Below are 21,818 nucleotides of genomic sequence, written 5' to 3' on the forward strand. Positions count from 1 at the left end.
TTAAACACTGGCCTCAAACAAAAAGCATCTACGAAGTTCGGAAGGTGTGTGTGTGTGTGAACTGAGCCAGCAACCATTAAAGCTGACAGTAAATGCAACCCTTGTAGTTGACAAGAAATGTTTGTCTGATAGACCACACAGAAATATCACACTTTACATCCATACCTAATAAAGCACACATTCATGCAGACCAATAAATCCTCCGTCTGCCTACAGGCATCAACTGAACATCCATGCTTGTGATGTCTTTACTGTACATTAAGCACTAAATCAGCCACTACGCCCTGATAGATCTTGCCACACTTTCTATTACCACTGAGTCAGTGCCAGCCTATCTGGCTGAAGGACCTCATAAACATATATTAAGAGCCAAGCCAATATTCATATAAACTTTTAATTGAATTTTCAATTGAAAAGTAACATTTGTCTATTCCAGTAGAGCACTCCGGAAAATCGGCCAGTTTATTCACAGTTCATCCCTTTCTGTTAGGAGGAGCAGTCCAGAGACTAGGCTGGGGAGGAGGAGCCAGATTCAAAGGGGTGGATGACAGCCCCAAGGGGACATGAGCGTTGGGAGGGAGAGGGATGGACTTCAACACCCCCGGTGATGGATAAGGATGATGAGGACGATGAGGTCACTCCACTGTGGCGCGGCTGAAGAGGTCAACTCTGGTTACCGTTGCCTTAAAGCAGACACACAACATACAAACCCCTTCCACTACCGAGAGAAAAACACTAAATCTGTACATAAATGTGAAAAAAGTTTGTTTCTTTCTTCCTTATTTACAAAATGTATACTTCATGTTTGGCTTGTTTACAGATAGTGACAATGGGGAAACACGTCACAAATTTTTCATCAGTGAATAATTCTAACTGCCTGGGGAAATATCCAAAGAGCCTAAGAAAGGGATGACATGCCCTCTGGGATTTAATAGAAAGTCAATTATTTGATCCCGGGCATTAATCGAAATACATATCCATCAGAAGTGATTGCTGTTGTACAGAGGCCATTACTGAGGTGGGTAGGCAGCACTGAAAGTAATAGTCTTAGCGATTGAAGCAGTGCAGGACACTAAAGGTTCTTTGATGTGAACATCTGAATGCTCTAAAATGAAAGTCATTTAAGAATTGAAAAACCAAAATAAGGCAATAAAAAAAAAAAATCACTGCTAATTAATATTATTTTAGAAAATTCTGCCACTGTTAGAATGCATGACATTTAAAAGGAGAAAAACCACAAATAAATTCACCCCATCCTGAGAACAAGTCCCCCCAAAATAAATAAAACCCCGCCTCCTGGCCTCTGCTCGCTCAGAGTGTGTGTGTGTCAGAGACAGAGCAATCAGTCCACACTCTGTCTGTTGATGTGTCAGTATCCCTGCAGGCCATTGTACACCTTCTGTACAGACGCCTGTTTCAGAAGACTCCTCACACCTGGAGCAAGAACAACAAGAACAACTGGAATCAGTGTCAAAACAGACATCCAAATGAAAAGACTCCCCCGGTAAGAAAGTCCTTCACTTCCTCCCTCCCCCTGCAGACGTCTTCCCATCCCCGTCCACTCGGCTCCTCCCTCACCGTCTTTCTGCTGCTCGTCCAGCTGCTGCTGGGGGAAGTCCACGTCGAAGGACACGATGAGGGAGCCACGGATGTTGTTGTTGTCAAAGTTGGGGAGGCCCTCTCCCTTCTTCCACAGCCGGGCGCCAGGTTTGGTGATCTTATCCCTCACTATGTGCACCTGGAGCACCAGAAGGAGAGGGTGGTCCAACACACCGTACAACTCACTCCATTCACATATATATGATAACATTTGGATCGTACTTCATGTGAATAAAATCTCATTTGTGCTGAAAAGCACTCATCATTTTATGTCGCACAACTGATGTGTTGCAGTCAATCTTCTACAGTCAGGTTGTGTTCATCAGCTTCACTCTCCCTCACCTTGTGTCCGTCCAGATGTGCGATGACCATCTCAAAGCCCACCAGGGCCTCCACTAGAGAGATAGTGACGTTGGTGTACAGGTCATCTCCTCGACGCTCAAACACTGGGTGCCTGGATAGAAAAACACAGACATGGTCACTTTAAAACACCGAAACACACTCTAGTTGGAATTGTGATGAAGGGTATGGGCTCGTACTTCATGACTTTGATGCGGAACCGTAGATCACCAGGCTCTCCATCAATGTGCGGTTCACCTATGGACACACAGAGTCATTATCATTATCCACACAACAGTTAATCTGAGCACTACTGCAAAATACTCCTCAAGCTGGGGCCACGTTACACTATTCTTTCTATGTTGAATGACAGTGAAAACATTAAATGTATTCTGCTCAGCGACTGAAAAACTGATTCAGTTTCTTCTGTGCACACATCTAACAACCGAATGTCTTGACCTGTATTAGACTAGTCAGATAAACTTACCTTCTCCAATGAAGGGGTACTCCATCTCATCTCTCACCCCCTGCTCAATTTCCACCTCCAGAGTCCTCTCCTCGTTTACTAACCTGTTGTCATGGAGATAGTTACATTACTGGGTTTATTGTCGCTGCATCCAGGGTGCGAATTACGGGGGGGGTTGACCCCCCTAATTAAGACGTGGACCCCCCAAAAGAGGTAAAAACAACAGGTCCAACTTAAATTTATAATCTCTTTAAGATGCCCATTGAGAAGTCAGTCTGAAGCGCCTGCATGTTACTCACTTGATATTAGGGCACTCATCGCAGACCACTTCCTGGGTCATCTGGAAACGGCCAGGTCCAAGCTGTGTGGTCCTCATTTCCTGTCTGCAGTTGCATTTCCTTTTCCCAGGGGCCTCCTTGGCAATAGGCTTGTTGCGCACAACCTAAGGGGTGCATTCAGGTGTATTAATGACACTGTCAGAAACCACTAGAGCAGGGGTGTCAATTCCACACCGGATTCAAATGAATGGGTTGTTATCAAGCTCTGTGGAAGCCTGATAACGACCATTCATTTGAATCAGGTGTGCTGGATCAGGGAAACATTTAAAACATGCAGGGCAGCGGCTCTTGAGGTCCAGGGTTGTCCACCCCTATTTTAGACCTAAGGGGAGGACTACATTTCTGAAAGAAGACGACCAGGAGCACATTGTTTGACCGTCATCAGAATGCATACCTCTACAAAGTTCCCAGAGTACACCTCTTCAAGTGTGACCTCCAGGTCGAGGATGATGTCATTCCCCCTGGGGATGTTTCTGTCCTGTTGTTGCCGGTTCCCACCAAACATGAACCCAAAATCGCCAAAGAAACTGAGAGAGGAAACAGGAAAAGATTCTCAGACTTTGCATGACATGGCACTAACTTGTGCTTTCGTTTTAGTCACGTTTCAGTATCTTCATGGTTAGCCTCAAAAACCCAGACCCAAATCAGAAATGATTATATTACATTAATATTACAGGTCTGGCCACCAGTAATAAATAGAGAAAAGTGGAGAAAGACAAAGATTCCGTTAGAGATCTGTCAAACGTAGTTGTTTGTCAACACAGGGAATGAAGATATATACAGTAAGATGGGCCCACCTGGAGAAGATGTCATTGTGAGAGCCCTGGTGACCTTCCTTCAGCCCATCCTCTCCATATTTCTCATACTGTTTCCTCTTCTCTTCATCTGAAAGCACCTACACACACACAAACACACGCATGTTAACCAGCACAGCATAGGCCTACCTGTACCCTATTTCTAGGACACTGCATTATGCTTTCGTATTAACCTTAAGTTTCAATCATTGTGCGATGGCTTAAATAGAGACTCATCTTAATTTGCTTTGATAAGTGACATTTTAGCACAGGTTACAGCATTGCGCAAATTTCAGCGCACCAGCATCCTTCACAGAGCCGTTCCGACGGTTCCACGTCGTGTTTTCACAAGTACCAGCAGATCAAAGTCTAAGCCAATCAGAGGCAGCCACACAGTCTACATGGCCAATCATACTCGCATATCGTTTCCAACAACATCCTCATAGGTCGCGTCGTTGGCTACAAAATAATTTTGTTTCGGGTCCTCAAGCGCTTCCGCAGTGTGAAATAGGATACCAAACTCTTTATTTAAACCTTTGGCTATGGCCATAATCAAGTTGCATTTAGAAAACAACGCAAACATGATTAAAAACTGCACCTAAGCAAACGACTCTCAAGCATAGGACAGCAACTACTGTATATGCATGCACAGGTACATCCCCTGTTTTGTTAAGTGACTGTATAGACCGGTTGCTGGTACTGTGGTCACGTTTTAAACAGCATATGAACTGGGAATGACATCACTCAACAAAGACAGTTAAGTTATAATATGAACATATAGATTACTGAGGCATTAAGTACATACAGTATCAACATCATTCCCATTACTTACCTCATAGGCTGCCCCCAGGTCTGCGAACTTATCTGCGGCTTCAGGGTCGTCCTGATTTCTGTCCGGGTGAAGCTGAAGAGCCAGCTTTCTGTAAGCCTTCTTTATGTCCTTAACAGTTGCAGACTTACTTACTCCTAAGATCTTATAGAAGTCTCGCCTTGGTAATGAAAAGGAAGCAAATAAGAAATATTTCATAAACTCTGATATCCATAATGTGACTGCCATGGGAGATTAATAAATAGGGGAGCTTTCTAGCTTTCTTTGTGTGCATAGGTCCCTGTATGGTACTTCACTGTAATGGAAAGGATGTTATTATGACACATTATCCAGCTAGCTGGGTATGGTAGCTATAGCTAACTGGCTACATCTGACTGAATATCAAGAGTAGAGCTAAAACAGCTAGCTCGCTAGTTCCATCATTTTTACAATAAATTATGTCCTCTTAACATGATTTAGTGGACATAAAACATCCGCCTCTGTGTGAGATTACACTATTCCAGCATGCAAGTTAGCGCTGTATCACCTTTAGAGCGTTTTCACACTAGAGGAATGGGGTTCAGCAGCGTAGACCAATCACAATGAAACATGTGTACTAGCCGGCGACACTGTTCAACTGGCGGTGTGTCAACTGGCAGAATATAGAGGACCAACCACTTACCCTGCAAGCACTGCCGAGACAAAACACAAGAAAAGACAGCATAAACTGCACAAATTCATCCCTTTGACAGCCATAGATTCGAATATTTCTTCAGAAGGCCAAGAGAATACCCCGGCTTTTTGATATTGCTTCCCTGCTGTCACTCAGCTTCCTTCTGTCAGCGGAGCGCCCGCCCAGATTCTGACCGATGAATTGCCTCCCTTGTTAATGCCCGCCCCCTCTTAAAGAAGTAAAACCTTTACTTTGATCTGGATAAACGTAAGAATTGTTACTATTTTCTCCTTTCTTCTGGAGTTAAATAGCAGGGTACAGTTTTACGTGCATCTCAGATAGTCCTTTAAACATTTATTATAAATGCTTTGTAGTTGTGCAACCTGCCTCAGCAAAAGTCCGTTCAAGCGCGACCCCGTGCGGCTTGTGCAACAGATGAGTATTTGGACCAATGGAGCGCGCCAAATAGGAAGTTGTAGTCGAATGTGTAATGGCAAAAAACATGCCTGAAACATGGAAAATGGTTTTCAAGCTTTTATATTACACATGAAATAAGTTTCAACATTTACTGTAATACCGGAGGAACTACAAATCGTGTGGACTAGTACTGAAAGTGAGTGGCTGATTATGTTGTGTGGCTAAGCAGCTAACTGTAGACTAGCTACTGTAGAGCTATCTGTTTTCCTAGGACACAACCTAGCTAGATTATAGCGAGGCTAGCTAACCGACCTGATCCCTAACGGCAGCACCAAGTAAAGAAGAGTAGTTGGCTAGTCTTGCTTGCTTCATAGCTTTCCCGCATATTGAAACGACTGTTGTTCTTAGTTGTCGGCTAGATAGCTTGCTGACAGCTAGGTTAGTCTAGATTGAAAATGTTGTCATGGGAACCTCAGTGCATCCAAAGCCAGGTAGAAATAGCAGGTAGCCAGCTGTCTGCGGCCAGTGCGGTAAGCAGTCACTGTAATGTTTGTTTGTGTGTGTTGTTAAGACTGTTCCAACCTAATTTGGGGGCAAAGGATTTAGCTACAATTTCCATGTTCCAGAGAAGGGCCCTTTCATCCACCAACTCCATTCAACCATTCTAAACATAATTTCCTCTGCCTTCAGCTTTTGTGTCCCATTGGTGTAGTCGTGCATAGACCTGCAAATATAGTTTTATAGTATTATCTGGTTACCTGTAGCATACCAATACCACATATTCACCTAATACTTCTGTGAATGTGTCATTCCAGATATGGATTGGAGCAGTGACAATGTGAGTGTGTGGCCTCGCATGGAGCCCTTCCTTTTGGGAACACTGCAAGCGGCTCCTCCCACCAAGCTCAGCTTGCACTACCTGCGCAAGATGGCGTCCTACGTACGCCTACGAGAGGGCTGCTTCCCTATGCTCGGCTGGCCCATGTGGCGTCACATCGCCTGTGGCAAGCTGCAGCTGCAGGAGGACCTGGCCTGGCTCTACTTTGAGACCTTTGACCTCCTGACTGGCCACCCCCCAGAGGAAAGACTGGAGTGGGCGGAGTCTTTATCGCAGTGCTCGTCACAGAAAGATTTGGACCGCCAGAGGAGCAAGGTGAGTGATGGACAGAGATCTGGATGGGTTCTCCGATCTCAGAGGTTCTCAGTTTTGGGTGTCGGGAGGGACTGTGAAAATATGCTATTATGTTCTCCCTCCTATTGTGTGGTGATAGGGCTCTCTTACAGGGTGTGTTGTGTAGGCTAGTTCTCAGCATTGTCATTGAGCTCTTAGAGTAACAAACTAATGGTGTGGTGCCAACATGCCTTGATGCTGTGTTCAATCTTTTTCCCTTTTCACTCTTTAACTTTCTCCACCCATTCCCTCATCTCGTTCTCTCTCTTTATTTTGCTCTGCCAGCTGTGTGTGAACACGCTGCAGTTCCTTCTTTTCCTCTACATCCAACAGCTAAACCATGTGTCTCTTCGCACCTCCCTCATTGGTGAAGAGTGGCCCAGCCCCCGTGCCCCCTTCACCTCCTCAGACCGCGAGGCCAAGACCAGCTCCCAAAACAAGGTCCTCAGCATAAAAACACCATGCAATTACATTATAGTTAAAATTTTATTGTTGCACTACAGTTCAGATGTTGGGTAGCTCAGTGGTAGAGCATTTGACTGCAGATCAAAAGGCTGCAGGTTCAAATTCTCACTTTCCTGTACATTGCTTTGGGAAAAAATGTCACTAGCTAAATGAACACATTGTTACATTATTATAATTATTGTCACACTGTGCCTGGTAGAAATACAGACAGTTCCTCGGATTTAACTACCAAACTATGGATCAATGCACTTTTGATCCTTGATTATCTGCTGCACTTTTTTTTACATGCACTGTTTTCATGTGGCTTTGGATTAAAATGAATACCTTGCAATATGTAAACGTTTATGGCTCAGATTGCCTAGCACAGAAGGCAACTTCAATAGTGTAAACAGCATTGATGTCATGATGTCTTTTCTGCTGCCTCACCAGTAGAACTGGGATGACCAGGCGCACCTGGGCTTCATCCAGAACCACCTGTGTGAGCTGCTGGAGCTGCTGGTGGAGCCGGGACAACTCTCTGGCTCTGGGCAGGCCATCAGAGACAGCAAGGTCTCATACACATTTTGTGCATTTGTTTTACAATTGTCAAATCAAGAGACGTATTCTATCAGTCATACCTGCTTTTCCCCCCATTCGTACGTCTGTGTCACTGTTTTCAAGCACCACCACATCACTTCAGGTATTTTTCTTGAACGGATTTGATTTACTATCATTTAATATAAGTGTTTGTGGTGTCCAGGTGTCTCTGGAAGCCCTGCCAGGCCTTAGCCTGCTGTTGGAGGGGTCTGTGGGCAATGGTCGGGGGGTACACCCCCTCCACAGGCTGCTCTCCAAAGCACCCTTCCAGGCCCAGGCAGGCTTCTCCAAACTCAGCCGCTCCTTCCCCCTGCATCAGCTCATGTCCTGGCTGCGACAGACCCTAGTCCTCAACCCCTTTGGCATGTCCGCCTGCCTGCGCTCTGGCAAGAAGCTAGCCTGGGCCCAGCAAGGTGGGTTACGCCCCCATAAGTCTCCATGGAGATCCGTGCCATTCACGTGTCCCAGTTTTACCGACAGCTTTTAAAGCGACTTATGGTTGACTTGTGAAAAACCTTTTGTTGAGATGTATGTGTATCTGTCTATGTTTAACTGTACTGGTGTTCGTGTCCTGCAGTTGAGGGTGCCATGAAGAGAGCTAAAATTGCCCGGAACACCCACATGGCCCCTCCAGGAAGCCGCATGGTCCTGATGTCCCAGGTGTTTAGGCAGACTCTGGCCAAGGATTCAGAGAAGCTGGTGGGAGCCAATGTCAAGGTGCACCGCTGCAGCGAGGCTTTCATCTACCTGCTATCCCCTCTCAGGTCAGCTGCTCCCTTCAGATACTGAGTCATATTTGTGGAATCAGTCATATTTGAGGTGTGCTTGATTTCTCTTACAGTATGCATGTTAAAAAAACAAAACTAAATGTATCTTATACATATTTCCCCTTGGCTCTCCTGCCATAAATTGGCATGTTTTGTAGGTCGGTGAGTCTAGACAAGTGTCGTAACAGCACGGTGGTCTTGGGTCCAGTGGAGACCAGTGTTCACCTCCAGAGCTGTGATAACGTGCGGTTGGTGTGTGTGGCCGGCCGTTTGGCCGTAGGGGCCTCCTCCAACTGCACCATCCACGCTCTGACCCCCACCCGGCCCTTGCTCCTGCCAGGCAACACCGCTCTAACCCTGGGCCCCTTCCACACATACTACCCTTCCCTGGAGGACCACATGGCCAGGGTGGGGCTGGCAGTGGTGCCCAATGCCTGGGACCAGCCCCTACTGCTGGGAGCAGAAGGCACCACTCTTGACCCGGCTTGCTACCGCCTGCTGCCCCCTGAGGACTTCTACCCCCTGGTGGTGCCTTTCAAGATGGAGGGGGACACATGTGAAGTGCCAGGGGGGTTGCCACCGGTGTACCAGAGGGCCCTGGAGAGTCGTGAGCAGAGGGTGCAAGACTGGCAGAGCACATTAATGGAGGCCAACCTCAACAAGTGAGTGGCAAACACATGAGTAGACTGTTAAGAGGGAGGCCACTCGAATTAACCAACTATTTTAGCTTTCCATTTTGACATGGGAGTCATTAGACAGGAAGCTCTGTATTGTGATTGAGCCTCGCTCCTTTTCAATGTGTTGTGGGGCAAGGGTGAAGCAGGAGAGATTATCGAGGAGTATTTTATGGTGGCAGTAATTATGATGAACTCGAAAGCATTATGGAGCCATTTGTCTTATAAGAGAAGAACGTGAGGATTTTGGTTGGTTTGGTCTAATACGACGTGATGTGTTTGTTCTGTAGAGAACAGCGTCACCAGTTCAAGGCACTGGTGGAGCAGAAGTTTCACGAGTGGCTGCTGGAGACTGGTCACAGACAGGAGCTGGACAGCCTTACCCCTTTCACCGACTCCCCCGAGGACCCCGCGGGAGACCACAGCTCAGCTCAAAGACTACTTGAACCCAAGCCAAGGGACACCGAACAAAAAGGCACCAATTCCAAGCAGGCAATGGGACGGACGCCTATGGCTTGCTGACCTCGGGGGGTTGGGACCTCCTTTCACTGAGGTCCCAACAAACCTTTTTGCTACTGGCCCACTAACAGGCAGCCATGTGTGCAGATGTTCCAGGCAGGCCTGGATCTGCTGAGCGGCACTACAGCCAGGATGGGGGAGAAGGAAGTCTGTCATGGGCCGTAGCAGCCCTCAGTCCCCTCTTCTAACCCATGTAACCCATACAATGTCTGTACCTTCTGCTACTCCCTGAAGTATCCCCATGTGCTTCAAAGTGCCCAGGCACTCCTCAGCATGTAGTCAGACGAACCGTCTATTAAAGGGAGATTCTGCCATTTTTGACCCACCTTTTCCGTGAGTGAATGAGTAAACGCACTCTTGAGGGTTTAAGGGTGGATATTAAAAAGACAGTGATTTTTGTTTGTAACAACACTTGGAGTATGGTAGATGAGTCACGGTACCATGCTGTTAGATACTCAGGATTTCTTCTCAAGTGTATTTTTATGTTCCGTTTACCAATGAAATAATGGGGAATGCAGTTAATGCAGAAGTTGACCATCCATTCTTAAGTAAAAATTAATAAATGTAAATGCTGATGTACTGTATGAATACATGTTTAGCAATAATTCCTTAATTAATAATAGCCCTTTATCTGGTATGTGGGTGTGATTAATTGGAATAGTATTTGTATAGAGTGAATATAGAGTGAATATGCCAATTCAATAAGCATGGGGGTTAGAATGTGACGACTATCTGCCTCATTAGCTGCCTCGATATATGTATGACCTTTAGGTACTGGAGGCCAATGATCTGTAGATAACAGTGCCTCTTTTTTTGATGAGTACAGCATATGCTAGCTGTATGAAATTGCTGTATTAGAGCAGTTTTCCGTTATAATTCAAGGATTGGTGGACCAGTCAAAAACCTGTACTGTAGAATATGCGTAGAATGCAGGGAACAGTGTGCTAATGTTTCTGACATGTCTTTAAGTTTGATGGCCAGTGTGGTGAAGATGTAAGCGATTGTATTATTATGCCTTAACTGCTGTAGTTTACTTGCCTTTGTCTGACATTGCACTATTATGCCCTTACAGTTACAATAGAAAAATGATTTGCAATAGTTTGTATGAGCACACATTTTGTTCTCTGCTTGTAGAGAAAATGAATAAAGAAAATCTTTTTGGATGGAGGACTTTCTGGATTGTTGATTATCACCGCCTTTTCCATGCTAGATTAGACCCTTGTAGATGACAGGACAGTGGCTCAGTACAGGAGAAAATGTTACTACCCCAGTTAGGTGGACAACATTGTGCCAAGTCAAGGCCAATTGACTTCAGTGCAATTTATTTTGAGGGAAAACCAGATGTTTCTGCATCACCCCAGATTCCTACCCCTGTTCTGACCCTGCATTGATAGGTCCCAGAGGCAGGACAGCCTCATGCCAGATCTAGATGCTCCTGTCGTTTACAAACTTCTTCAAGAGCAGGTGTAATTAACCAGGCATGTCCTACTTAACTATGAATGAATGAACAAATGCCCAAGAACAAGTCATGCAGATTGCAGCTCAGTGCATCTCTGCCCATGCATATGGCTACACATTGGCATGAGCTGGTGGTGGGCACAGGTTGGGGGATGGTAGGGGCAAGCTGGCAGGCTTGGCATGTGTTGTGGTATGGGGTTGAGGTGAGTTGGGGGGCATTGGAGCCAGCCAGCAGAGGGTCAATGGGCACTCTAACCACCCTGCCATTATGCCGTAATCCCACTTCGCTTTTTCTGGAAAAACTGAATAGCACTAGAATCACTGACTCAATTTTTGGATCTAATTTTCATGACAAAGCGATTGTTCCCTTGCGTCCTCTGTTTATAAACGTTGATAGGCTGGGTGTATAAAAGGGCATGGCAAGCAGGCCCAGACACAACCAGGGAGACCCACCAGCACCAACACCAAAGCCTAACTACATACAATGTCCAAAATGGGCCGGGTGAGTAACAGGACGTCTGCTCTGCCACTGGAGAGCACTGGAGCTAACATCCACATACCTGAGTTCACTTATAGAGATGAACGATAGCTAGTAATATTGTGATAGTTTATATTATATGCCAATAGCATTTTGTGAGTATCAGCTTTGGATTGAGGATGACAGCCAGGAGAGGAATGTGCTGTTGACCGGATATTCCAGTTGTTAGTTATATCAGGTTCTGAATTTTGTTGTGAAAGAACACAAACTGCCACTTGGAGACGTTCAGAGCAGAGAGACAAAAATGTTCACTTCACTGAAGTATTGGCTATCATATTGTGAATGAAACATTGACAGCTGGACTATCGCATCTTCATGACTAATGCATTTAACGTCGCTCTTCCAGATCGTCTTCTACGAGGATAAGAACTTCCAGGGCCGTCGCTATGAGTGCGACAGCGACTGCTCCGACTTCCACGCCTACCTGAGCCGCTGCAACTCCATCAGGGTGGAGATTGGGGCCTGGGTGGTGTACGAGAGGCCCAACTACACAGGCTACCAGTACGTCCTGACCAGAGGGGAGTACCCAGACTATCAGCGCTGGATGGGCCTCAACGACCACCTCAGCTCCTGCAAGACCATCCACTTTGTAAGTCCTCCACTACCTCCACAACTCACATCTGGTCCTGGTTCACAGTCCCGTGGCTACATTCAGATCGCTCCTACCCTGTTCTTTACAGAGTGAGTTTAGGGTCCGTGGTCAGGTGACTGTACCATTCAGCGCCATATGGTGATGGCTGCAATAGTATGGGACACATTCAAAGAGGGAATTGAGGCCACTGACTATCGATGAGGTTTGAACCAAAAGCCTCGAGGCTTTGGTAATGAAAAAATCAATACTAGCATATAGGACTGATTGCCATGGGATGACTGAGTGTTTGAAGTGCACAGAGACAAATCAAACATCACTTTCACATCACCACCAGTCCTGCTTTCAAATACAGTAGGATGTTAAATGCTTAAAGTGCACCATTTATAGGACAGGTTAGAAGGGGAATGACAGTGTTAGATATTCAGGATGAAGAACAGTACTTAAAATAATGTAAGAAACATTGGTGTATTATATAGTTTCAGCATACAGAAACATTGCATTTTTCATATGGCTACACATTGGCATGAGCTAGCCATATGCAATAACTGATGTGTGCATGGATCCCACAATGATCTTGGTGGGTGTGGCCTGTTGTTGAGTGTCAGGTAAGAATCTCATCTCCCTAAATATATCCACCCTTCCCATTTTCTCTTACCCCACCTCCCCTCCCCATCCCTTTCCCTGTTCCACCCAATCTCAACACCTCTCCCTCTCTCATCACCCCCATCCCCACCCTCCCAATGCAGACCAGTGGGACCCAGTACAAGATGCAGCTGTATGAAAAGGCCAACTTTGAGGGCCAGGCCTTCGAGGCCACTGAAGACTGCCCCTCCGTGCAGGAGAAGTACCGCTTGAGGGAGGTCTATTCCTGCAAGGTCTCTGATGGCTGGTGGGTGTTCTACGAACACCCCAACTACCGCGGCCGTCAGTACTTCCTGGAAAAGGGCGAGTACCGCAAACCTGGGGACTGGGGCGCCATCAGCCCTGTGGTCCAGTCCTTCAGGCGCTACACTGAGTGATCCTACACTCCACTCCAGCTGGCCCAAACACCCCAACAACATTAGGATGAAGTCGCCCTCACTCTCTCTCTCTAATTGCAGTACTTTCATATGAGTTATTTTAAGTCTGAGGTCTCATCTGAAATAAAACTTGTCTGGTGAGCAAATTACAGGATGTTGACCCTTATCTGGATCGATGTATGTATGTGTGTACAATGAGGTAATCACCTAGATGGGTTCACTCTCTTAAGGTTGAGTCCATTGTGAGCTTTGTGATTGCAGGTAGGATCAACCTTAAGTCTGTAGTGAAGGTCTTAATTATCTCACAGAGCCAAGCCCTCTGGTACTGATTGGCTCACAAAGCTGGCCGGAGGTCCACTATGACCGGACAAGGGTTGTGATGGGTACCGAAGGAAAAACAGTTGCCTCCTCCACACATCAGGGCCAGAGTTGGTTCCTCGGGGTCTAGCAGCTGGGAACAGAATGAATGCAGCATGAGGGGCCAGGGCACCGACATCTGGAGGAGGGGTTAGAGAACAAGGAGAGACAGCCGTCAGTGACACCGTAATTCCACGTGTTCAGTGTTAGGTTTTAAGAGGCAGACGCTGGCTTACCGTGTCTAGTTGAAACTCCATACCGCTCCCTGTGATCAGGTCTATGACTGCTATACCAGGAACACCTTCGGCCTGCAGCCAAACCCCACCCACCACCACCAGCCGCTGACCAATCACGTGTGCATTGTGAGAATATCTGAAATGGGTGACAAATCTCTCAGAGATCCACACCTATAGAGACATGGGATAGGCTTCAGAGTGGCCATCAGTGTGTGTACCTGGGGACGGGCTGGGGGTGGACCGCCAGGCTCTCCCAGCAGAAGCCTGTGGTGGTGGGCCTCAGAAAGGTTGTGTCCCCCAGGGGTACCCCTCCTCTGCCTAGTCCTCCAAACACCACCACCCCTTCCTTATATGGACACGCTGAGTGGGAGAGCCGAGCTTCGGGTGGGATACCCTCTACTGACATCTACATAAACATACATGGACAGCTCTTTTAGAGCCTGGTTTTCATTAAGTACATCCTATCTGTCTATGAGGTCCTGCAGTGTAACAAACCTCTGTCCAATGCAGATTATTAAGACTCAGGAAATGGGCGTCGCCTAAAGCGGCCTCTGTCTCATTCCTTCCTCCAAACACAAACAGGAAGTCCTGGCCTGCAGGGAGATTGGGGGGGGGGGGTGTACTTGTTTGCACATAACACAATACCACAAAAGACTAAGAAGCAGAGTAACATCTCTGGCTGAGACTGTGCCTACCTCTGTAACTCAGCATGGTCGCTGTGTGCCGCCATCTTGGTGGTGGCAGGATACCAGTGCATGTTATCTGCTCTGAGGACAGACTCACTGCTGCCATGTTCTCATGAGATGTGGGGTCAGCCAGGTCACAGGTCACTTTAAGAAGGCTCCTGATTGGGTGGAGTGGGGAGGAGCGCCCACCATAGACCACGTTGCCCCAACCGGGGATGTTATTTACCGTGTGATACAGTCGAACACCTGTAGACACAACACAGACCTCCAGATTGACATCATGCCGTCACACATCACCACTTTTCATATTACCACAGCATCCCTGCTAGACCACTTACCCCAGTCTGTGGAAGACGCTACAGAGGCACATCTCCAGGCAGCCTGCCCTGTGACGAGGACCCTGGCAGCAGCCCCCCTGCCCCCCCTATTGGAGCCTCCGGTGAGCAGCACCATGTCAGGGCGCAGGGGGGTGGAGGCCATGCCCAGACCCTCCAGAGACAGCAACCCAGACACAGGCCTCACCATCAGGGACACAGGGCTAAGCACTGGCCTCAGAGAGGGGAGTGGAGACTCTGTGGAGGAAATAGAACAGAGCGGAGACTTTGGACCTATTTACATACGCCGCTTCATAGCATGTAAACACGCTGTTGAGGTAACATGAAATCGGTACCTGGTGGCGGTCTTAACACAGCGTGGCTGGTAAGCGAGCCTTTACAGGCAGTCAGGATGAAATAGTGAGAACATTTCTGGTGCCACTCCTGGGCAAAAAGATAGGAGTGGCGTACAGGTCAGTTTCCATGTAGTCATGGAAACTGAGCTATAAATTATATTTAGACTGTGCATACAGTATCTCACACAGAATCTTGGGATAACATCATCTGTTATCCTGATGGTAACCAGATTATGAAGTGGTATTTGACTGAATAAAGAGGCTGCTTAGAATGCCTAACCTCAAACTCATCGAAGGGTTCAAGACTCTCCACTCTGCCTCTCTCTTTCTCTGGCACCAGAGCCTGGTAGAACTCATTTCCATCCATGCACACACACTGCTCCCAGCCCTGCAGGGAGCACCAAGCATAAACATATACGCACGCACAAAACGCAGGGAGAATTGAGGGCATATAAAAGCCTACGGAGAACCATAGACGCAGTCTATCCGTCCGTATCCGTAAGCCCGCCCATTCGTAAACGGAGTCGGAGAAGCATATTGCGGCCTTAAGACTCTCTGATACTGGACTGTAGTTATTCTTGCCTTGCCCAAAAACCTTTGTGTCTGAGCAGCTGTGTCAGGGTAATCTCTGAGCGCATGGAGTGTGGAGTTGAGTTTCAGGAAGTGATCTTGCATGATTTGACCAAAGGGGTCCTGGGGGCGAATCTGTTCGTACATCACAAAGAGAGACTGGGAGAAGTGCCGGGCTGACCATCCAATCACACCGTCGGACCTGTGCCAAATGGAAATGCACACAAGTTAGATCCTTACATACATAGATGGCAGTTGTGTACTCCAACATACAATGCAGTCAAACAATCTGTAGTCCTCACCACTGTGTCTCCATGTAGGTGAGCACCACTTCAGACAGTAACAGGGTAGGGGCAGCCCAGTCTATTCCAGCCCCAGCCAGAACCTCCTCCATCTGGTTCTCCTTTCTTACATCTACCCCTACAAGACGGTAGTCCTCCCCTGACACATAAAGGCCTGGGCATACACGCACACACACACAACCATTATGTACAATACAGCCAGGCATTGCTTTCAAATATATACTGTATGTGTGTGGATCAGTGGCATTGAGGCACATGAACTTTGAAGCATACTCGGTGTGTGTGCTGTAGTGACCTACCTGCAAGACAGGGTGATGGGAATTTTAAACCCTCCTTCAGGCAAATGTCAGCATTTATCAATGCAGCCTTGCGCCTGGCAACATCTGGAAAATCCAGTTCAAACACCACCATCTTTTTGAGAGCCCCCTCCCCATGCAGACGGAAATACAGGGAATCAAAGCCAGCCCCTAAGGACACTATCTGGAGGATAGGAATGAGAGTTTATTTCGTTTCAGAATATTGCAGAGTACAATGCACCTTTTCTCTGCAGGGCAGAAAACTACTTACCTGCCTGTAGGGGCAATGCTGTGTCGACTGCAGAAACTGCCTTACACAGTGGTCAACAGCTTTCCACCGTATGTAGTAGCCTCTAATGACGAATGAACGATGAATGATCTTAATTGTCTAAAGTACTTTTATATTTGTATTCTTTATATGCATTCATACACATACAATACAATCATGTTCAGGTATAGTACACTTGTGCAAACTGACCTGTTAATGAGAGGGGCTCGTCTGGACACTTTGCACACAAAATACTTAAGAAAGTCATCTTTAAAGTACCCTTGTGCAGCAGCAGACACCTTGCTAACCGCACTGCTGTCATTGGTCCCCTGCACCTGTATGGAAAACAGCATGAACGCAAACTTTCAGATACTGATGTCTTCATAGAGCCAAAGAGCTGACTTTATGAAAAAGAGTATTGTTTTTAAAGTTACGCACTGTTTACTGGGTCAGTACTTTGCAGGGTTGAAACCTACCGCGCTGTCTCTTCCTTGCTTTTTTTTGCTGGAGACTGGCATGGCTGGCCTCAATATAGCTGCCACTCTTCTGAACGGTCATTTATTTATTGATTAACATTATGTTTCTAATTTAGCTGGTAGTACTGTCGTGAAATGAATCCCTAGAGAAAAATAATAATTCCTTTGGTTTGTTTACAAGCGTGCGACTGCGAGTTTTTCGTTAGAGGGCAGTGCACAATTGATTCTACTCAAATCTCTTGATTGCCTCCTTGTGGTTTGGAGGTAAACTAGAAGCTATGTTCATTTTATCACTCACGTAGCGTTATTAATATTTGATTTCAAATATCGGATGGATTTACACCTGGCCTGCCATCGACTAGGCCACACGTTTTACCTACAACTACCTCTTCCTTGTGGCAGTTACGGTTGTGCTTTTGTCTTAAAATAGCCCATATGTGGGCTAATATCTGAATGATTTTTGGGGGAGACATTCACGCCTACTCCATAGCTTTATATATAAAGGAAACAAGAAATGAAACTGACAATTGACAATAAGTCCGTTTCTGCGCCTGCGCGAATTTGCAGGAAGTGTGTGAGCGAATATTTTACCAGCTGACTGAAGAATTGTCAACAGCTAGTAAGTACGGTCACGGCAGAGCAACGACAATACAGAAATAGGTAACTATTCATATTTTTCTCACCTCTTCAGTGCACTGTAAAGGTATCTTAATGCCAAATAATTCAAGTAAAAGATAAGTGAAAACGAGTCAGGGCCGCTATAGCTCGCCTCATCCCAACCGAAGTGAATGGCCTCAGCGGAGCCCATAGTAGCTAACTAGTACTGAATGCCGTTGTTGTACAGTCCTCAACGATAGCAGTCTTTATTTGCTGTCATATGGCGATATTTACGTACGCTGGCGAAGTGTTGTCGTGGTATATCTCTGATATAAAATCAAATAAACATGTATCTAACTGTAATGTAAAGACAAGTGGAAAAGGTTTCCTAGACGTATCAGTCCTTATGTTGCGAAGTGAAACACGGATGATGACAACACTCGAGGAATTTCCAGCAGCATTTCGATGCATGTGATGATGTGACTTCATTTGTTCTCCAAAACAGTTCTCACGCTGTAACATACGCAACGCGGTATGTGGTACATAGTTTCACATCACAATTTGAGTTTATCATTTGTACCTTGTCATCAAGATGTCATGTGTGAATGCATATTTCATCTGTTGTCTAATGAGTAAGGTCATGACTCAAATATGATTTGAGTCATTCGTTTTGAATGGCTGTCTAGATCAGATTTTGCCTGAGGTTGGAAGATATGAATGACCAGTGATCAAACAATACCAATTTATGTGTCACCTTCATTCAGTAATGTTGAAATCCTGTTGTCTGTCTACACACAGAGACTGGATTCAAAAAGAGCCTTTGAGAAAAAGACCAGTACAGATACTCCTGGGATAAGGCTGAAGAAATAGAAATATTGACAGTTGGTCCAATCCCAGATTCCTTGTTGTCTGAGCTCCCGCCCCCTGGGAGACTCCACCCCCTGTCCCTGTTGCTCTCCCCTGCTTCTCCATCATGAGCTCCAGAGGGACTGGCCGGTCCAACGGCGCCCTGCCCCAGACCAAGATCTGCCAGTTCAAACTGGTGCTGTTGGGAGACATGGCAGTTGGCAAGTCCAGCCTGGTGCTGCGCTTTGTTAAAGGGCAGTTTGATGAGTTCCAAGAAACCACCATTGGAGGTGAGAAAGCAGATAGGAGCGTCGTACAAGTAAGAGAAAATGACGGGAAGGAATAAAATGAGGGGGAGAAAGAAACATGATCTCCGTTGATCTGGTGTGTTGTATTCGTCCCATAACAGCGGCATTCCTGGCGCAGTCCGTGTGTCTGGACGACACCACGGTCAAGTTTGAGATCTGGGATACAGCTGGGCAGGAGCGCTACCACAGCCTTGCGCCCATGTACTACCGTGGCGCACAGGCTGCCATCGTGGTCTTTGATATCACCAAGCCGGTAAAGTATCCATCTACCTCCCGTCTACGATTGTCCTCCTCCCCTGGCTCTCCCTTACTCACTCCTGCTGTGTGGGCTCCCCCTGCTCCGCTGTGTACCTCCAGGAGACGTTTGAGCGAGCTAAAGCCTGGGTCAAGGAGCTCCAGAGACAGGCCAGCCCCAACATCGTCATCGCCCTGTCTGGGAACAAGGCTGATCTGGCCGAGAAGAGACTAGTGGAGTATGAGGTAACACGATGGAAGTATTCATACCCAAGTCTCAAGGTATGATGGCCACAGTACTTGCTAACACATGCCATATATGGTGTGTGTGTGTTCCTGCTGTGTGTTTGGACAGGAGGCCCAGACCTATGCGGAAGACACAGGCCTACTCTTTATGGAGACCTCTGCCAAGACAGCGATGAATGTCAATGAGCTCTTCCTGGCCATAGGTGAGTCTCTCTGGAGAACCTTGCATTTCCGTCTACACTGGTTACATTTTTGGAAGGTAAAACAAGGTCTTACACCAGAAATAGTTTGATAACTTGCAGTTTTATAAGCACACATAGAGACCCAATTACAACAACGGCAATTGGTATTAAACAAAACCTTTTTCATTTTCCAGCTAAAAAGATGCCAAAAACAGACACCCAGAATCCTACGCATGCTGCCAGACACAGGGGAGTCAACCTCCAGGACCCGGACGCCCACTCCACCCGATCCTGCTGTGGAAACTAAGCTCCACCCCCGCCCCTCCTGCTGTCCAACCCCCCCGCTCCAACCAACCTCAGGGGCAGGGTGAAGGGAGACCCATCCCATCTGATAACCCCCCCCCCCCCTGCCTCTTCACACCTCTTCAAACCTTTACCTTCCCATCCACCCACCCAATGGAACAGTTTGAGAAAGAGAGCAAGGATAATAGAGATGGGGGGAGTGTGTCGAAGGAAAAGGAGAGAGACGACAGTTGTCTTGCTCAAGTGTTCCCCCCCCAGCAGCCAGTGAGATCTGCAGGCAGAGAGAGTGGTCTGAAGGAGACAGACTGGAGGAGAGAGTGGTCTGAAGGAGACAGACTGGAGGAGAGAGTGGTCTGTTAAGAAATGGAGACGGAATGGTGGACAAGAGCGCAGAGCAACAGACTTTGTATAATATCTAGCACTAATTGTCGATGTTTGTTCATCCCTTCATTTTGTTTCAGTTTGTTTTAATCATGGCTTTTAAAGCAAGCACTGCAGTGCTTTTGAGTGTCATATAGGAAATGAGAGATGAGGTGAGGCAGCCTGAAAAACGAGTGAAAGGGACTGTCAATGTAATGCCTGCCCCTTCCTTTCCACAAATCCCATATCTGATAGCTGGCATGACCAAGTCCCTAGACCCAGCTCTGGCTCTTGCCAAACACTCCCTTAAAAAAAAAACAGAGCACTAGTTATCCACAATCCCATAGGAAGGACAGCTCAGTTCGAACCTTCCTTTGATGTATTTATTGAATTGATTTGACCCTGAGTAGGCCTAGAAGATAGTGTATGACATTTTCAGCCATACCCATGAATGCTTTCCTCCAGAATCTATTCCCCCCCCCCCCCCCCCCCCCACTGATCTATACACTGAATCCAGTATATATTTTTGTTTTACTGCTGAGACTGAGAATGTGTGTGTTTGCAGGGTATGTCTCTGGTTGGCTGGGCCTTCACTGGAAACTGTTGTACAAATGTAATCAGTTAACTAGTGGTGCACAATAGTGATAACATTGAGTAGTTATTGACCCAGCCCCCACAACCACCACCACCTCTAGACTTCACCCTTTCCAGAGATAACCCAGCCATACAAAAGACGTGGCAATCTGACATAACTGGATAGGTGTACATTTGTGTGGAGTGATCACCATCTTGCTCATACCCCATCCATACAGCTCATGTCAGCGTAGCGAAGGTGAGTAGCTGAAAGGTGTCTGTTACCCGTAGATCACTGTATTCCGCCTGTCATGCGAATGCTAGAATCCCTTCATAGGAGCTCTGTCCATTTTTTCCTGTCTTATCATGGCTCCATTATTCTTGGCTTTTAATGACTCTTCAGTGGGGACTATAAATGACTGGTTGCTTTGGTGACAGTCTGCTTGGTTGGTTTTCTCCAAGGCTTGGCTATAGAACATGAATGACGTGATTTCATTTGACACATTGATACTGGTCCAGTGGGAGAATGCAAATCCAAGTGCAAGAATGGTTTGAAGAACTTTAAAAACAGAAGTGCCTACTAGCAGTTTTTTTCCCTAAAGGTTCCTTGTTTTTGACTTGCTCAAGTGTGTTCACAGTGCAGTGTTTAAGAGAAGCATCTCCCTGACATTGGCTTGTATTGTACCATAACCAGTACCCTGGCTCACTGTCATTGGCTCCTTGTATGGTGATAGGAAGAGCCTGTCTAGTACACTGTATTTATGTCTATGTCTTAATTAAATTGTTGGTAGTTGATTTTACTAGAGCACATCTGTAAACCTGGAATGAATCAAGGACTAATCAATGTTATGACAACTATTTAATTTTGAGATGGTTATGACAACTCTTAAATGATCATGTTTGCTCTGTGTCATGTGTTAAAAGTCCTCAAAGTGGGAGAGACTCAATTTCCCATCAGCACCTCTGTAAAGTGTTGTTCAATAAAGCTGTGCTTTGGCGCGGAGTGCTGAAGTCTCGTCTGTCCCTCTGTTTTCAATCCAATGTAGAGCTAGTCTAATGGGTTTAGAGGGCACCTGTAATATTATCAGAAGGTAG

At 46.5% G+C, this 21,818-nt stretch overlaps 5 protein-coding genes across 7 annotated transcripts; 3 read left to right on the plus strand and 2 right to left on the minus strand.

Moving 5' to 3' along the window:
* Nucleotides 1–1,235: 1,235 nt before the first annotated feature.
* dnajb11 (DnaJ heat shock protein family (Hsp40) member B11) lies at nt 1,236–5,172 on the minus strand. The gene is made up of 10 exons (XM_067255686.1): nt 5,027–5,172; nt 4,369–4,525; nt 3,540–3,637; nt 3,137–3,269; nt 2,704–2,846; nt 2,426–2,508; nt 2,139–2,196; nt 1,942–2,053; nt 1,579–1,738; nt 1,236–1,434 (listed from the first exon to the last, which is right to left on the minus strand). Exons 1-10 carry the CDS (start codon nt 5,098–5,100, stop codon nt 1,370–1,372), a joined length of 1,083 nt encoding a protein of 360 aa, XP_067111787.1. The 5' UTR covers nt 5,101–5,172; the 3' UTR covers nt 1,236–1,369.
* A 340-nt stretch (nt 5,173–5,512) lies between these two features.
* On the plus strand, nt 5,513–10,769 carry tbccd1 (TBCC domain containing 1). Its single transcript, XM_067229371.1, has 8 exons — nt 5,513–5,630; nt 6,250–6,587; nt 6,891–7,046; nt 7,503–7,619; nt 7,810–8,059; nt 8,224–8,410; nt 8,572–9,075; nt 9,378–10,769. Exons 2-8 carry the CDS (start codon nt 6,252–6,254, stop codon nt 9,607–9,609), a joined length of 1,782 nt encoding a protein of 593 aa, XP_067085472.1. The 5' UTR covers nt 5,513–5,630; nt 6,250–6,251; the 3' UTR covers nt 9,610–10,769.
* A 445-nt stretch (nt 10,770–11,214) lies between these two features.
* Nucleotides 11,215–13,213, plus strand: crygs2 (crystallin, gamma S2). Of its 2 annotated transcripts, XM_067256361.1 has the most exons (3): nt 11,215–11,566; nt 11,949–12,191; nt 12,941–13,213. In XM_067256361.1, the coding sequence occupies exons 1-3, from the start codon at nt 11,549–11,551 to the stop codon at nt 13,211–13,213; spliced, it is 534 nt and encodes a 177-aa protein (XP_067112462.1). In that variant the 5' UTR covers nt 11,215–11,548. The 2 variants fall into 2 exon arrangements, with proteins under 2 accessions (XP_067112462.1, XP_067112454.1); XM_067256353.1 differs by lacking the exon at nt 11,215–11,566 and having other exon boundaries at nt 11,925–12,191.
* lcmt2 (leucine carboxyl methyltransferase 2) lies at nt 12,946–17,172 on the minus strand. The gene is made up of 14 exons (XM_067256467.1): nt 17,075–17,172; nt 16,809–16,933; nt 16,602–16,683; nt 16,334–16,514; nt 16,035–16,188; nt 15,745–15,934; nt 15,443–15,550; nt 15,163–15,250; nt 14,831–15,064; nt 14,502–14,738; nt 14,302–14,399; nt 14,025–14,212; nt 13,807–13,942; nt 12,946–13,709 (listed from the first exon to the last, which is right to left on the minus strand). The coding sequence occupies exons 1-14, from the start codon at nt 17,114–17,116 to the stop codon at nt 13,548–13,550; spliced, it is 2,025 nt and encodes a 674-aa protein (XP_067112568.1). The 5' UTR covers nt 17,117–17,172; the 3' UTR covers nt 12,946–13,547.
* A 415-nt stretch (nt 17,173–17,587) lies between these two features.
* On the plus strand, nt 17,588–21,738 carry rab5b (RAB5B, member RAS oncogene family). 2 transcript variants are annotated; one of them, XM_067252304.1, is made up of 6 exons: nt 17,588–17,734; nt 18,470–18,807; nt 18,927–19,078; nt 19,183–19,305; nt 19,415–19,508; nt 19,682–21,738. In XM_067252304.1, exons 2-6 carry the CDS (start codon nt 18,645–18,647, stop codon nt 19,792–19,794), a joined length of 645 nt encoding a protein of 214 aa, XP_067108405.1. In that variant the 5' UTR covers nt 17,588–17,734; nt 18,470–18,644; the 3' UTR covers nt 19,795–21,738. The 2 variants fall into 2 exon arrangements, with proteins under 2 accessions (XP_067108405.1, XP_067108406.1); XM_067252305.1 differs by lacking the exon at nt 17,588–17,734 and adding an exon at nt 18,177–18,203.
* The last annotated feature ends 80 nt before the right edge of the window (nt 21,739–21,818 follow it).

This window comes from Osmerus mordax, chromosome 2 (genome assembly GCF_038355195.1).
Source record: "Osmerus mordax isolate fOsmMor3 chromosome 2, fOsmMor3.pri, whole genome shotgun sequence".
Taxonomy (NCBI): Eukaryota; Metazoa; Chordata; class Actinopteri; order Osmeriformes; family Osmeridae; genus Osmerus; species Osmerus mordax.

Coding starts and splice junctions, on each gene's coding strand:
- tbccd1 (XM_067229371.1), top strand. CDS start 6,252: ATGGATTGGAGCAGTGACAATGTGAGTGTGTGGCCTCGCATGGAGCCC. Junction 7,047..7,502: donor AGACCAGCTCCCAAAACAAG/GTCCTCAGCATA, acceptor CCTCACCAGTAG/AACTGGGATGACCAGGCGCA. Junction 7,620..7,809: donor AGGCCATCAGAGACAGCAAG/GTCTCATACACA, acceptor TGTGGTGTCCAG/GTGTCTCTGGAAGCCCTGCC.
- dnajb11 (XM_067255686.1), bottom strand. CDS start 5,100: ATGGCTGTCAAAGGGATGAATTTGTGCAGTTTATGCTGTCTTTTCTTG. Junction 4,526..5,026: donor GTCTCGGCAGTGCTTGCAGG/GTAAGTGGTTGG, acceptor TTCATTACCAAG/GCGAGACTTCTATAAGATCT. Junction 2,847..3,136: donor ACTCTGGGAACTTTGTAGAG/GTATGCATTCTG, acceptor TGCACCCCTTAG/GTTGTGCGCAACAAGCCTAT.
- rab5b (XM_067252304.1), top strand. CDS start 18,645: ATGAGCTCCAGAGGGACTGGCCGGTCCAACGGCGCCCTGCCCCAGACC. Junction 18,808..18,926: donor CCAAGAAACCACCATTGGAG/GTGAGAAAGCAG, acceptor GTCCCATAACAG/CGGCATTCCTGGCGCAGTCC. Junction 19,306..19,414: donor AGAGACTAGTGGAGTATGAG/GTAACACGATGG, acceptor GTGTTTGGACAG/GAGGCCCAGACCTATGCGGA.
- crygs2 (XM_067256353.1), top strand. CDS start 11,925: ATGCATTTAACGTCGCTCTTCCAGATCGTCTTCTACGAGGATAAGAAC. Junction 12,192..12,940: donor CCTGCAAGACCATCCACTTT/GTAAGTCCTCCA, acceptor CTCCCAATGCAG/ACCAGTGGGACCCAGTACAA.
- lcmt2 (XM_067256467.1), bottom strand. CDS start 17,116: ATGCCAGTCTCCAGCAAAAAAAAGCAAGGAAGAGACAGCGCG. Junction 16,934..17,074: donor AGCAAGGAAGAGACAGCGCG/GTAGGTTTCAAC, acceptor TTTTCCATACAG/GTGCAGGGGACCAATGACAG. Junction 15,551..15,744: donor CACAAAGGTTTTTGGGCAAG/GCAAGAATAACT, acceptor TGCTCCCTGCAG/GGCTGGGAGCAGTGTGTGTG.